This window comes from Notolepis coatsorum, assembly GCF_963971535.1.
Source record: "Notolepis coatsorum genome assembly, chromosome: 2".
Classification (NCBI taxonomy): Eukaryota; Metazoa; Chordata; class Actinopteri; order Aulopiformes; family Paralepididae; genus Notolepis; species Notolepis coatsorum.
Window position 1 is genome coordinate 1400569 of NC_140166.1, and position 14699 is coordinate 1415267.

General features: G+C 43.5%; 1 protein-coding gene across 2 annotated transcripts in view; it reads left to right on the top strand.

Moving 5' to 3' along the window:
* Positions 1 to 14699, top strand: part of trmt13 (tRNA methyltransferase 13 homolog) — a 91292-nt gene that overhangs the window by 37660 nt on the left and 38933 nt on the right. For both annotated transcript variants that reach the window (XM_084307855.1, XM_084307856.1), the window contains exons 3-5: positions 1532 to 1598; positions 14082 to 14141; positions 14255 to 14324. In XM_084307855.1, coding sequence (XP_084163981.1) covers positions 1532 to 1598; positions 14082 to 14141; positions 14255 to 14324 — 197 coding nt within the window. The remainder of the gene's footprint in view (positions 1 to 1531; positions 1599 to 14081; positions 14142 to 14254; positions 14325 to 14699) is intronic.

Here is a 14699-nt window from a genome sequence, read left to right on the forward strand (position 1 = left end):
CTGCACATCATGTCAGTCTACATACAGTCTCCTTTGTGTTGCACATCATGTCAGTCTACATTAGGGGTGGGACGATACATCGATCCAGATCGATATATCGATCTATTATCAATAATCAAATAGGATCGATGCAACGTAAAAAGATCGATTCATATTGCGATACTCTTATTTTGAAAATCCGGTGACGTCATATCCGCCCCGCGCCCAGTGTTGTTGTTGAAACTCCGTGTCGCTCTGTACAGCAGAGCAGCGCTAGGGAGCGTCTATTTTGAGACCCGATATAAGTCTGTGCAGTTTTTTCCCCGCAACGGGTCAAATGCATCTAACAACCTTTGCATCGTCGCCATTCTTTTATGCCCACGTCGCGTTCTGTCTGTGTGTGTGTGTGTGTGTGTGTGTGCGTTTGAAAATACCAGATGAAGTCAGGAGTATTATTATATTGATATTATTTACTGAGGATGGACAGATAATGTTGATATTTAAACGATCATCATGCAACATAAAACAATTGTAGGAACGGTTTGGGAGAGGAAGGGGTTTTAGCTTGCGTGTTGTGAGTTCCAAAACATTTTACTTTTTGTATTTTATTTTTTTATTACTTAAAGTTTAAAGCTCAATATATAAAAACGTGGCACTTTACAGTGAACAGGAGGTCTATTTTTGTATTAAAAACAATAGATTGTGGGGCGGTCAGGTGGCGTAGCGGAGATTGCGTTCGTCACCAACCCCGGAGCTGTGAGCTGGATTCGCCTGTTCGAATCCGGCTCACAGCTCCGGGGTTGTCACCAGCTTGGCTGGCCGTTCACACTAATACAATTGGCTGTATTAGAGGGTGGGAGAAGCTGGCGGGGTGGGTCCGGGTCGTTGTAAACAGCGACTCCTACAGTTCGGTCGGGGCGCCTGCTAAGAAAAAATAGATTGTTTTTCATTTAAATGTCTGGAAGAGCTCGAAAATAAAAACGTCAATTGATATTTCCGTAGCCTTTTTTTAGTTGATCTAAATGTGACTGATTGTGTTAAATGGGCACATAATATCGTCTCATATCGATCGCAGGCACCTGAATCGAATCGAATCGTATCGTGGCAGACTTTGTGATATCGGCAAATATCGTATCGTTGTCCAAAGAATCGATATCGTATCGTGATGAAACTGGTGATTCCCACCCCTAGTCTACATACAGTCTGCTTTGTGTTGCACATCATGTTAGTCTACATACAGTCTGCTTTGTGTTGCACATCATGCCTTGGTCAGTCTACATACAGGGGGGGAATGAAACACCTGGTTGAACACATTCTTTTATGAATTTTCCATTTTGTATTGAGATTGTTGCCTAGATTGTAGTATTGGGGAAATTGTCCGATACCATATTTTAGCCTAGTATATCTATCAGACCCGTATCGGTGTCGGTTCATCCCTAGTTAAAATCGAATCTTTTATTTTGTTCCATTTATTGTAAAATAAATATAGATATGATAAATATATTGTGACTACTGCTATGCCTAAAATTGTCATCGCTTTCTTTCTCCACAGTACTGTATTTGAAGACTGTCTAGCAAAACATCTGAAGAAATGCAACTCCAGGGAGAAGCCCAAGCCTGTGAGTGGAATAAACATAAAAAACACACACATGTTACTAAGGCTGCGGTTACACCTTTCGTGTCATTTTCTTATCATTGTCATACGCGTTTCGCCGCGACGTCCTGCGCCTCGAGTCACACTTTCGTTTTTTTTTTTTTTTGTCACCTGAGCACACTGATGTAGTACACTGCCAAAGCAGTAGGTGGCAGTAGGTGGCGAACATGAAGGCAATTTCAACCAATCAGAACTTGAATGTGCCAATACACTTCCTGGTAGCTCCAGCAAAGAAAATGTCAACAAGGCAGACGCCTATGCCGCGCCACCCAGGGTTTCCGTTAGAAAAAATTGTTGCCGGTCTCCGTGACCTGCAAGATTTCAACTACCGGACAAATGAGATTAATTCCGGTCATAGTTTATTGAGCTTTAAAACAATTGAGATAGGCAGGCTATATAAAGAATGTCATCCTCAAGGCATGTAGATTTATAATATTATTACTTAAAACTAGGCTACTTTTGCGTATACAGTCATTAATATATTCCAAATAAAATAAGTCCCTCGATACTCCGTCTCCGTGCTGCTGCTGACTTGAAATAAAATAGAAAACAGCAACAATATAAACAGCAGTCTGTTATAATCACATTTTTATGAGCTAACGAATTCCGTTATATTGGACATTTGTATTAATTATATCAAGCGAAGAACTGAGAAAGCAGAGAGCCGGCAACATTATCGTGGTTTGCGTGACTACTCTCTCCACCTCAATGTCACGCGGTCGAAAAGGGCGCTTGTCTATTGGACAGTGGAAATGTGTGTGTGGCTGCGATCCTGTGTGTGCGCGCGCGCGTGTGTGTGTGTCTGTGTGTGTACTGCGGAGCCCAGATCAGCGGAGCCGAGTTTTGACATGGCATTGATCCATTGTTCTATTGAAGCACATTACTTTACCACCATCCTCTCGCTAAACTTGTAGACCACGGTGTTTTTATGAGTGCCCACAAGTAGCCGTTTTAATAATAATAAGCCGCGCGCCTCGGTAATAATAATAAGCTGCGTTTTTTCTTCCTTCTTCCCAAGATGCACAGACATAGATAGATAGATAGATAGATAGATAGAGAGATAGAGAGATAGATAGAGAGATTAGATGCAGTGTGCTTGTTTTGCAGTGAGTGCTGCGAGCAGTGGTAATAATAATCACTTCCTATATTTGGTTCGCGTTTGGTCCGATGAAGCGAACCGAGACCTACGTTTTTAAAGCTCTCGCTGACAACGTCGTTGTCATTATTAGAAGCAACGAGGAAACAAATGTAATGATCGTTTCGTTCATCGCATAGGCTATTTAATTTTAGCCTATTTTAATACAATTCAAATAATCAAATTGTGCTTAGACTCAGGGAATTATTTTCACCGGACATTAAGACCGGAGAAATTAAATATGTCGGACTTCAAGAGATTTTGCCGGACAAATACCGGTAATTACCGGCTAACGGAAACGCTGGCGCCACCATCTTGCCTATTTACTCAATGCAGCAATTATTTTTCAGCAAAGCCTAATAAAAGTGCAATAAACAAAACGGATACATTCACTGTGTGTTCTGCCTGTCATTTGTTGATGAAACAAAACTAACATCAACACAAGTGACCACCAAGAGCGGATAGTTTAGTCTAAAAAAAGATCGGTAGCATTGTTAGCTGCATGCTAACGTCAATGGAGTATGCCATTATAACAGTATAGCATTGTGGCTAGAAGCTAACGTTAGCTCACGCTACTTAGCCAGCACCAAACTGATGATATCGGGAGCTATCAGTGGTTAGATAACATTAGAGACAACGCTGTGTGTATTAAACAAAGGTGAATAGATGACTGGGCCATTTTGTTTAATGCTTGTTAAGTTGAAAGAGGAGCTTTGAGCTAACAGGGTTTGATGGCTAACACTAGCTCATGTTATTGGCAGTGCCAATCGGTAATGCTAGCAGAATGAATGGATGTAAACTTTATTTAACATATTGCATATGGGTACAATACAATACGGCTCAATACAAACAATTGTTAAGGGAATGCAGACTGTTGTAGCTTGGACTGGGGTCCTTATAACAATAACTTGACAACACATAGTAGCTGCAGCTATTTGGTTTGGGACAGTGTCACCGGAAGGGCACGCAGATGGTATCTACTGCGCATGGGCGTTTCCGCAACAACGGCTCATGCAGACTACACGCTGTTGTCGGCGCGTATTTTAGCGTTTCTCCAAAACGCAAACACAATTTAGCGTTTCAGCCGTATCCACAAAAAAACGCCAAAAAACGCATTTCTGTGTAATAGGGACTTGAAACGTATTCAAAAACGTATAAAAAAATGCCACAAATACACTAGTCTAACCATGGCCTAAACCTTCTGTTACTACAGAGAGATTCTGATGGTTATAGCCTGTGAGTGGAATAAACACCTGTTACTGTTACTGCAGAGAGATTCTGAGGGTTATAGGGAGGTGTAGTCTGACGTCACTTTGGACCGCCCGCGAGATCCACCCGTATAGGGATTTATCATTGGGAACAGCGTTTCCGTTAGCCGGTAATTACCGGTATTTGACCGGCAAAATCTGTTGAAGTCCGACATATTTAATATCTCCGGTCTTAATGTCCGGTGAAAATAATTCCCTGAGTCTAAGCACAATTTGATTATTTGAATTGTATTAAAATAGGCTAAAATTAAATAGCCTATGCGATGAACGAAACGATCATTACATTTGTTTCCTCGTTGCTTCTAATAATGACAACGACGTTGTCAGCGAGAGCTTAGTCCTGGGTGTGCGAACTTTTGTGAAGCTGCAGAGCCAGAGAGGCAACAGCACAATGCAGTATTCCAGCAGTACTCCAATTCAGCCATTTTCAGCCAATGTTGGGTGGGGGGCGCTGCTGTGCGGTTCCCAGAAAAGAGCCAATAACGGCTAAATCAGCTTCTCTGCAGCGCCATACTCTTTGCAAATAAGTCGTTGCGAGGTGGAGAGAGTCGTCACGCAAACCACGATAATGTTGCCGTCTCTCTGCTTTCTCAGTTCTTCGCTTGATATAATTAATACAAATGTCCAATATAACGGAATTCGTTAGCTCATAAAAATGTGATTATAACAGACTGCTGTTTAGTGTCGGACCGACTGCCCACATACGCTGTCTATTTTATTTCAAGTCAGCAGCAGCACGGAGTATCGAGGGACTTATTTTATTTGGAATATATTAATTAATGACTGTATACGCAAAAGTAGCCTAGTTTTAAGTAATAATATTATAAATCTACATGCCTTGAGGATGACATTCTTTATATAGCCTGCCTATGAATTGTTTTAAAGCTCAATAAACTATGACCGGAATTAATCTCATTTGTCCGGTAGATTGAAATCTTGCAGGTCACGGAGACCGGCAACAATTTTTTCTAACGGAAACCCTGATTGGGAAAATGAATTATTGGCTATTGTAACAATTCTGCCGCATGGAAATGAGTCCCCTTCTATCACTAACATTATTGTTAAAGCATTTTTGGTTGAAATAAAATTCTGCTATTTTATTTTATGATTAATTGCGAATATTTACATGTTGAGCTATAGATTGTGGATGAATATGCACAGAAAGGTAACCATGCAAATGTTTATGCTTTTATTTGTTTTAAACGAGACGATTTAGAAATGGGCAATGGGGAAATACATTGCGTTTTCAAGACGGTGGACCGGCCGGAAACAACAATGATGTAACCACTACACCTCCCTATAGACCAGGAAGTAACCACTACACCTCCCTATAGACCAGGAAGTAACCACTACACCTCCCTATAGACCAGGAAGTAAGCACTACACCTCCCTATAGACCAGGAAGTAACCACTACACCTCCCTATAGACCAGGAAGTAACCACTACACCTCCCTATAGACCAGGAAGTAACCACTACACCTCCCTATAGACCAGGAAGTAACCACTACACCTCCCTATAGACCAGGAAGTAACCACTACACCTCCCTATAGACCAGGAAGTAACCACTACACCTCCCTATAGACCAGGAAGTAACCACTACACCTCCCTATAGACCAGGAAGTAACCACCACACCTCCCTATAGACCAGGAAGTAACCACTACACCTCCCTATAGACCAGGAAGTAAGCACTACACCTCCCTATAGACCAGGAAGTAACCACTACACCTCCCTATAGACCAGGAAGTAACCACTACACCTCCCTATAGACCAGGAAGTAACCACTACACCTCCCTATAGACCAGGAAGTAACCACTACACCTCCCTATAGACCAGGAAGTAACCACTACACCTCCCTATAGACCAGGAAGTAACCACTACACCTCCCTATAGACAGGAAGTAACCACTACACCTCCCTATAGACCAGGAAGTAACCACTACACCTCCCTATAGACCAGGAAGTAACCACTACACCTCCCTATAGACCAGGAAGTAACCACTACACCTCCCTATAGACCAGGAAGTAACCACTACACCTCCCTATAGACCAGGAAGTAACCACTACACCTCCCTATATACCAGGAAGTAACCACTACACCTCCCTATAGACCAGGAAGTAACCACTACACCTCCCTATAGACCAGGAAGTAACCACCACACCTCCCTATAGACCAGGAAGTAACCACTACACCTCCCTATAGACCAGGAAGTAAGCACTACACCTCCCTATAGACCAGGAAGTAACCACTACACCTCCCTATAGACCAGGAAGTAACCACTACACCTCCCTATAGACCAGGAAGTAACCACTACACCTCCCTATAGACCAGGAAGTAACCACTACACCTCCCTATAGACCAGGAAGTAACCACTACACCTCCCTATAGACCAGGAAGTAACCACTACACCTCCCTATAGACCAGGAAGTAACCACTACACCTCCCTATAGACCAGGAAGTAACCACTACACCTCCCTATAGACCAGGAAGTAACCACTACACCTCCCTATAGACCAGGAAGTAACCACTACACCTCCCTATAGACCAGGAAGTAACCACCACACCTCCCTATAGACCAGGAAGTAACCACTACACCTCCCTATAGACCAGGAAGTAAGCACTACACCTCCCTATAGACCAGGAAGTAACCACTACACCTCCCTATAGACCAGGAAGTAACCACTACACCTCCCTATAGACCAGGAAGTAACCACTACACCTCCCTATAGACCAGGAAGTAACCACTACACCTCCCTATAGACCAGGAAGTAACCACTACACCTCCCTATAGACCAGGAAGTAACCACTACACCTCCCTATAGACCAGGAAGTAACCACTACACCTCCCTATAGACAAGGAAGTAACCACTACACCTCCCTATAGACCAGGAAGTAACCACTACACCTCCCTATAGACCAGGAAGTAACCACTACACCTCCCTATAGACCAGGAAGTAACCACTACACCTCCCTATAGACCAGGAAGTAACCACTACACCTCCCTATAGACCAGGAAGTAACCACTACACCTCCCTATAGACCAGGAAGTAACCACTACACCTCCCTATAGACCAGGAAGTAACCACTACACCTCCCTATAGACCAGGAAGTAACCACCACACCTCCCTATAGACCAGGAAGTAACCACCACACCTCCCTATAGACCAGGAAGTAACCACTACACCTCCCTATAGACCAGGAAGTAACCACTACACCTCCCTATAGACCAGGAAGTAACCACTACACCTCCCTATAGACCAGGAAGTAACCACTACACCTCCCTATAGACCAGGAAGTAACCACTACACCTCCCTATAGACCAGGAAGTAACCACCACACCTCCCTATAGACCAGGAAGTAACCACTACACCTCCCTATAGACCAGGAAGTAACCACTACACCTCCCTATAGACCAGGAAGTAACCACCACACCTCCCTATAGACCAGGAAGTAACCACTACACCTCCCTATAGACCAGGAAGTAACCACTACACCTCCCTATAGACCAGGAAGTAACCACTACACCTCCCTATAGACCAGGAAGTAACCACCACACCTCCCTATAGACCAGGAAGTAACCACCACACCTCCCTATAGACCAGGAAGTAACCACCACACCTCCCTATAGACCAGGAAGTAACCACTACACCTCCCTATAGACCAGGAAGTAACCACTACACCTCCCTATAGACCAGGAAGTAACCACTACACCTCCCTATAGACCAGGAAGTAACCACTACACCTCCCTATAGACCAGGAAGTAACCACTACACCTCCCTATAGACCAGGAAGTAAGCACTACACCTCCCTATAGACCAGGAAGTAAGCACTACACCTCCCTATAGACCAGGAAGTAACCACTACACCTCCCTATAGACCAGGAAGTAACCACTACACCTCCCTATAGACCAGGAAGTAACCACTACACCTCCCTATAGACCAGGAAGTAACCACTACACCTCCCTATAGACCAGGAAGTAAGCACTACACCTCCCTATAGACCAGGAAGTAACCACTACACCTCCCTATAGACCAGGAAGTAACCACTACACCACTACACCTCCCTATAGACCAGGAAGTAAGCACTACACCTCCCTATCGACCAGGAAGTAACCACTACACCTCCCTATAGACCAGGAAGTAACCACTACACCTCCCTATAGACCGGGAAGTAAGCACTACACCTCCCTATAGACCAGGAAGTAAGCACTACACCTCCCTATAGACCAGGAAGTAAGCACTACACCTCCCTATAGACCAGGAAGTAAGCACTACACCTCCCTATAGACCAGGAAGTAAGCACACCTCCCTATAGACCAGGAAGTAAGCACTACACCTCCCTATAGACCAGGAAGTAAGCACTACACCTCCCTATAGACCAGGAAGTAACCACTACACCTCCCTATAGACCAGGAAGTAAGCACTACACCTCCCTATAGACCAGGAAGTAAGCACTACACCTCCCTATAGACCAGGAAGTAACCACTACACCTCCCTATAGACCAGGAAGTAACCACTACACCTCCCTATAGACCAGGAAGTAACCACTACACCTCCCTATAGACCAGGAAGTAAGCACTACACCTCCCTATAGACCAGGAAGTAAGCACTACACCTCCCTATAGACCAGGAAGTAAGCACTACACCTCCCTATAGACCAGGAAGTAAGCACTACACCTCCCTATAGACCAGGAAGTAACCACTACACCTCCCTATAGACCAGGAAGTAACCACTACACCTCCCTATAGACCAGGAAGTAAGCACTACACCTCCCTATAGACCAGGAAGTAAGCACTACACCTCCCTATAGACCAGGAAGTAAGCACTACACCTCCCTATAGACCAGGAAGTAACCACTACACCTCCCTATAGACCAGGAAGTAAGCACTACACCTCCCTATAGACCAGGAAGTAACCACTACACCTCCCTATAGACCAGGAAGTAACCACTACACCTCCCTATAGACCAGGAAGTAACCACTACACCTCCCTATAGACCAGGAAGTAACCACTACACCTCCCTATAGACCAGGAAGTAACCACTACACCTCCCTATAGACCAGGAAGTAACCACTACACCTCCCTATAGACCAGGAAGTAGGGCTGGGCGATATGACGATATTATATAAATATCGGGTACAGTTCATTAACGATACACTTTTTCAACGTATCGTGGATATCGTGATGTTTTGCCCAAGAGGATTGTGTCGCGTCAATCTGCCCACACGTTACTCGTTCATATCTCAGCCTGTGCTGAGATATGCCCATTCCGCGGTCTGTTAATAAAGTTTTCAATCAGACAGATGTATGGAAAGGCTTTTATTATAACATTCGTTGTAGTAAAATCATTATGCCTCATTTAGTCATCCTGTGAAGCACTGGTCTCCTACTCGACGGCCGCGGGGAGCTAACGTTAGTAGCTTTGTTGATGATCAGTGTTCACTTCAGCACACGGGACATTCAGGAAGTCATAACGCTTGCCGATTGGTGCTAAGAACAGCAGGGCGGGTGCAAGCGGTGTGACGTCATTGGCAGACTCGACTGTCAATCAAAATGATTATGTTTCCGTCAGAATGAATGAATGAAAACTGTATTAAAAGGTTGCAGAATGGGTACAATACAGTACAGGAGGATGAAGACCAGAAAAAGACTTTCGGCTTTTTTACATAAGGGTCCTCCATTTTCAATTAATCAAAACATTTAGAGACATACATATATACAGTAGTTTCATAAAAATGCTAAAATGCTATTTATTGATTGATTGATTTAAAACTTTAACATATTGCAGAATGGGTACAGTACAGCTCAATACATACAATTGTTAAGGGGATGCAGACCAGAGAAAGACTTTAGTCTTGTTTACATCAGGGTCCCCCATTTTCAATTCATCATATTTCATATCTAAATCATATAATATCTCATATGCAATATATAATCTAATAATCTAAATCTAATATAAAAATGCTAAATGCATGGGTATTTTATTTTGTCTTTAATGTTAGCTTGCAAACTCAAATACTGTCTTGGTAAGCCTCATAATGAATTGTTTGGGGTAAAAAAGAAAAACATCGTGATGCGTATCGTGTATCGCCGAAAGGTCAGAAAATATCGTGATATCATATTTAGGCCATATCGCCCAGCCCTACCAGGAAGTAAGCACTACACCTCCCTATAGACCAGGAAGTAAGCACTACACCTCCCTATAGACCAGGAAGTAACCACTACACCTCCCTATAGACCAGGAAGTAACCACTACAACTCCCTATAGACCAGGAAGTAACCACTACACCTCCCTATAGACCAGGAAGTAACCACTACACCTCCCTATAGACCAGGAAGTAACCACTACACCTCCCTATAGACCAGGAAGTAAGCACTACACCTCCCTATAGACCAGGAAGTAAGCACTACACCTCCCTATAGACCAGGAAGTAAGCACTACACCTCCCTATAGACCAGGAAGTAAGCACTACACCTCCCTATAGACCAGGAAGTAAGCACTACACCTCCCTATAGACCAGGAAGTAAGCACTACACCTCCCTATAGACCAGGAAGTAACCACTACAACTCCCTATAGACCAGGAAGTAAGCACTACACCTCCCTATAGACCAGGAAGTAAGCACTACACCTCCCTATAGACCAGGAAGTAACCACTACACCTCCCTATAGACCAGGAAGTAAGCACTACACCTCCCTATAGACCAGGAAGTAACCACTACACCTCCCTATAGACCAGGAAGTAACCACTACACCTCCCTATAGACCAGGAAGTAACCACTACACCTCCCTATAGACCAGGAAGTAACCACTACAACTCCCTATAGACCAGGAAGTAAGCACTACACCTCCCTATAGACCAGGAAGTAAGCACTACACCTCCCTATAGACCAGGAAGTAAGCACTACACCTCCCTATAGACCAGGAAGTAACCACTACACCTCCCTATAGACCAGGAAGTAACCACTACACCTCCCTGTAGACCAGGACGTAACCACTACACCTCCCTATAGACCAGGAAGTAACCACTACACCTCCCTATAGACCAGGAAGTAACCACTACAACTCCCTATAGACCAGGAAGTAAGCACTACACCTCCCTATAGACCAGGAAGTAAGCACTACACCTCCCTATAGACCAGGAAGTAACCACTACACCTCCCTATAGACCAGGAAGTAACCACTACACCTCCCTATAGACCAGGAAGTAAGCACTACACCTCCCTATAGACCAGGAAGTAACCACTACACCTCCCTATAGACCAGGAAGTAACCACTACACCTCCCTATAGACCAGGAAGTAAGCACTACACCTCCCTATAGACCAGGAAGTAACCACTACACCTCCCTATAGACCAGGAAGTAAGCACTACACCTCCCTATAGACCAGGAAGTAAGCACTACACCTCCCTATAGACCAGGAAGTAAGCACTACACCTCCCTATAGACCAGGAAGTAAGCACTACACCTCCCTATAGACCAGGAAGTAAGCACTACACCTCCCTATAGACCAGGAAGTAAGCACTACACCTCCCTATAGACCAGGAAGTAACCACTACAACTCCCTATAGACCAGGAAGTAAGCACTACACCTCCCTATAGACCAGGAAGTAAGCACTACACCTCCCTATAGACCAGGAAGTAACCACTACACCTCCCTATAGACCAGGAAGTAAGCACTACACCTCCCTATAGACCAGGAAGTAACCACTACACCTCCCTATAGACCAGGAAGTAACCACTACACCTCCCTATAGACCAGGAAGTAACCACTACACCTCCCTATAGACCAGGAAGTAACCACTACAACTCCCTATAGACCAGGAAGTAAGCACTACACCTCCCTATAGACCAGGAAGTAAGCACTACACCTCCCTATAGACCAGGAAGTAAGCACTACACCTCCCTATAGACCAGGAAGTAACCACTACACCTCCCTATAGACCAGGAAGTAACCACTACACCTCCCTGTAGACCAGGACGTAACCACTACACCTCCCTATAGACCAGGAAGTAACCACTACACCTCCCTATAGACCAGGAAGTAACCACTACAACTCCCTATAGACCAGGAAGTAAGCACTACACCTCCCTATAGACCAGGAAGTAAGCACTACACCTCCCTATAGACCAGGAAGTAACCACTACACCTCCCTATAGACCAGGAAGTAACCACTACACCTCCCTATAGACCAGGAAGTAAGCACTACACCTCCCTATAGACCAGGAAGTAACCACTACACCTCCCTATAGACCAGGAAGTAACCACTACAACTCCCTACAGTTGTGTAGGACAGGGACATGTTACTAGGACAGTAATTAAATACTAAATACTAAATACTAATAATAAAAATACATATGAATTATGACCTTTTGAATACAAAAACTAAATATGAATTATGAGCTTTGGAATACAAAAAAATTAGAAGCGCATATTTCAACATCCACAAATGGTTTACAATTCTGAAATATATCCAATTGCATGAATAGAAATAAGAAATGAAATAAACGATATAACTAAATAAATAATACTTCACTGAATAAATCTGTATTATGGTCTTTACAAAAGAAAATACAAAAAGAGGGACATATTTTGACATCCAAACAGTGAATATGATCTGACGATATGTTTTATATATGCCATTGTATAAGTAGGTTAATTCATAGAAAAATAATGCAATTAGCTGAGGCTTCACCTTGTGTGGTAATGAGCTCTGTGTCGTACATTATTTTTCAATAACCTCACAGCCCATTTTGTATTATTTATGGCTGTCAGTTTATCGCGTTAATTAGATTGATTAATTACACAGCAAATTATCGCGTTATGAAAATTAACTCAAAATTAATTACAAAAAAATAGATTTTAATTTTTAATTTTTTTTTATCTACTTTTTCTCCCATTTTTCTATATTTTTCTCTCATCCCAATTTCGTATCATCCAATTCAACCCTCCCCTGTCACGGACGCTGTTTCTTGCCTCCCACAAGCCGGCTGCAATGTGGACTAAGTCATACATAGCACAAGTCCCCTCCGGTACTTGAGGTAACAGCAGTCGCATCTTTTCACCTGCGCAGCTCGATCTCTCAGTGGCGAGGAGTAACGCGTGGGAGGCTCACGCTGCCCCCGACACTTCCTGATTCTACTGCGCAGGCGCACCAACCGACCTGTAGGAGTCGCTGTCCACAACGCCCGATCCCCACCCATCAGTTTCCCACCCCCTAATACGGCCAATGTGTATTAGTACGGACGACCAGCTAAACTGAAAGCAAATGTGGAGCGCTGGGCTCGAACAGGCAAGCCCAGCGTCTCCAGATTTTGTGGCGCGCCTTGCCCACTACGCCACATAGCCGCCTATTTTTATTTTATTTTTATAAAAAAAAAAAATTATCTCATTCATTCCATAAGAACGTAAAATACACATTTACAGACTTTTTTTTATATGGTCCATTTGCATGTTCTTGGTATCTGATTCTAGGGACATCTATGGATCTCAGGGAATGTATTCCCAGTGTCAGAAATACTGTGTCTGTTACGAGGCTTGAGTAAATTGTAATGAACCAAATGAGAATATCAATTATATTTGTGTTTATCTTTGACTGTGAATAACACCATGCTAAAATTGACCAGACCTGAAAAATCTAAGCAAATTAATAGATGGAAGATGATTAAACAGAAGGTTTTGTAGATACAGTACTGAATTCTGCCATCCGGACACATGCAATTTGAAATATGATTATAGAATATCAGGCATAAAATGGTTATGCGATTAAAATGTGATTAATTCGATTAATTAATTACAAATCCTGTAATTAATTAGATAAAAAAATGTAATCGCCTGACAGCACTAGTATTATCCCTTGGATACCAAACATCGCAGCACACGGAACAAACTAGCGTGGCACAAGGTAAAACAAGGCCAAACGTTTTGTGCATAATATTGTGTAATTTTCCATGTGACAGATGTCAAAGTGGATCATTGTCACGCAGTCTGGGGAGTGAGGCGTTTCCAGCTACTAATGCAGTATTTTCCCTTGTTTAAAATGCAGGTATATTATGTAGAAGATATAAATGCTGGATCAGGTGATGAAGCTGTGGAAGAGTACCAGGTAATTATTTGAGCTATTCCCATGATGATGATGATGATGATGGTGATGATGATGGTTATGTTTAGTAGTAGTTCTAGGTCTCCCTGAACTGATAGTGACTGCCTGTCTTATAGGTTCCCTTGGTGGAGCGCAGCAAAGCAGAGCTGGACCTGCACTTAGAAAAACTGAAGCTGGCCGTTAGAGGTGAGAACACTCCTAGATATAGAACACTCCTGTGTTTCTACAGGACTTAACCTGCAGCTCTAAGAGAGCTCCCTGTCTCATCCTGCTCTCTGTGTTTCTACAGGACTTAACCTGCAGCTCTAAGAGAGCTCCCTGTCTCATCCTGCTCTCTGTGTTTCTACAGGACTTAACCTGCAGCTCTAAGAGAGCTCCCTGTCTCATCCTGCTCTCTGTGTCTCTACAGGACTTAACCTGCAGCTCTAAGAGAGCTCCCTGTCTCATCCTGCTCTCTGTGTTTCTACAGGACTTAACCTGCAGCTCTAAGAGAGCTCCCTGTCTCATCCTGCTCTCTGTGTTTCTACAGGACTTAACCTGCAGCTCTAAGAGAGCTCCCTG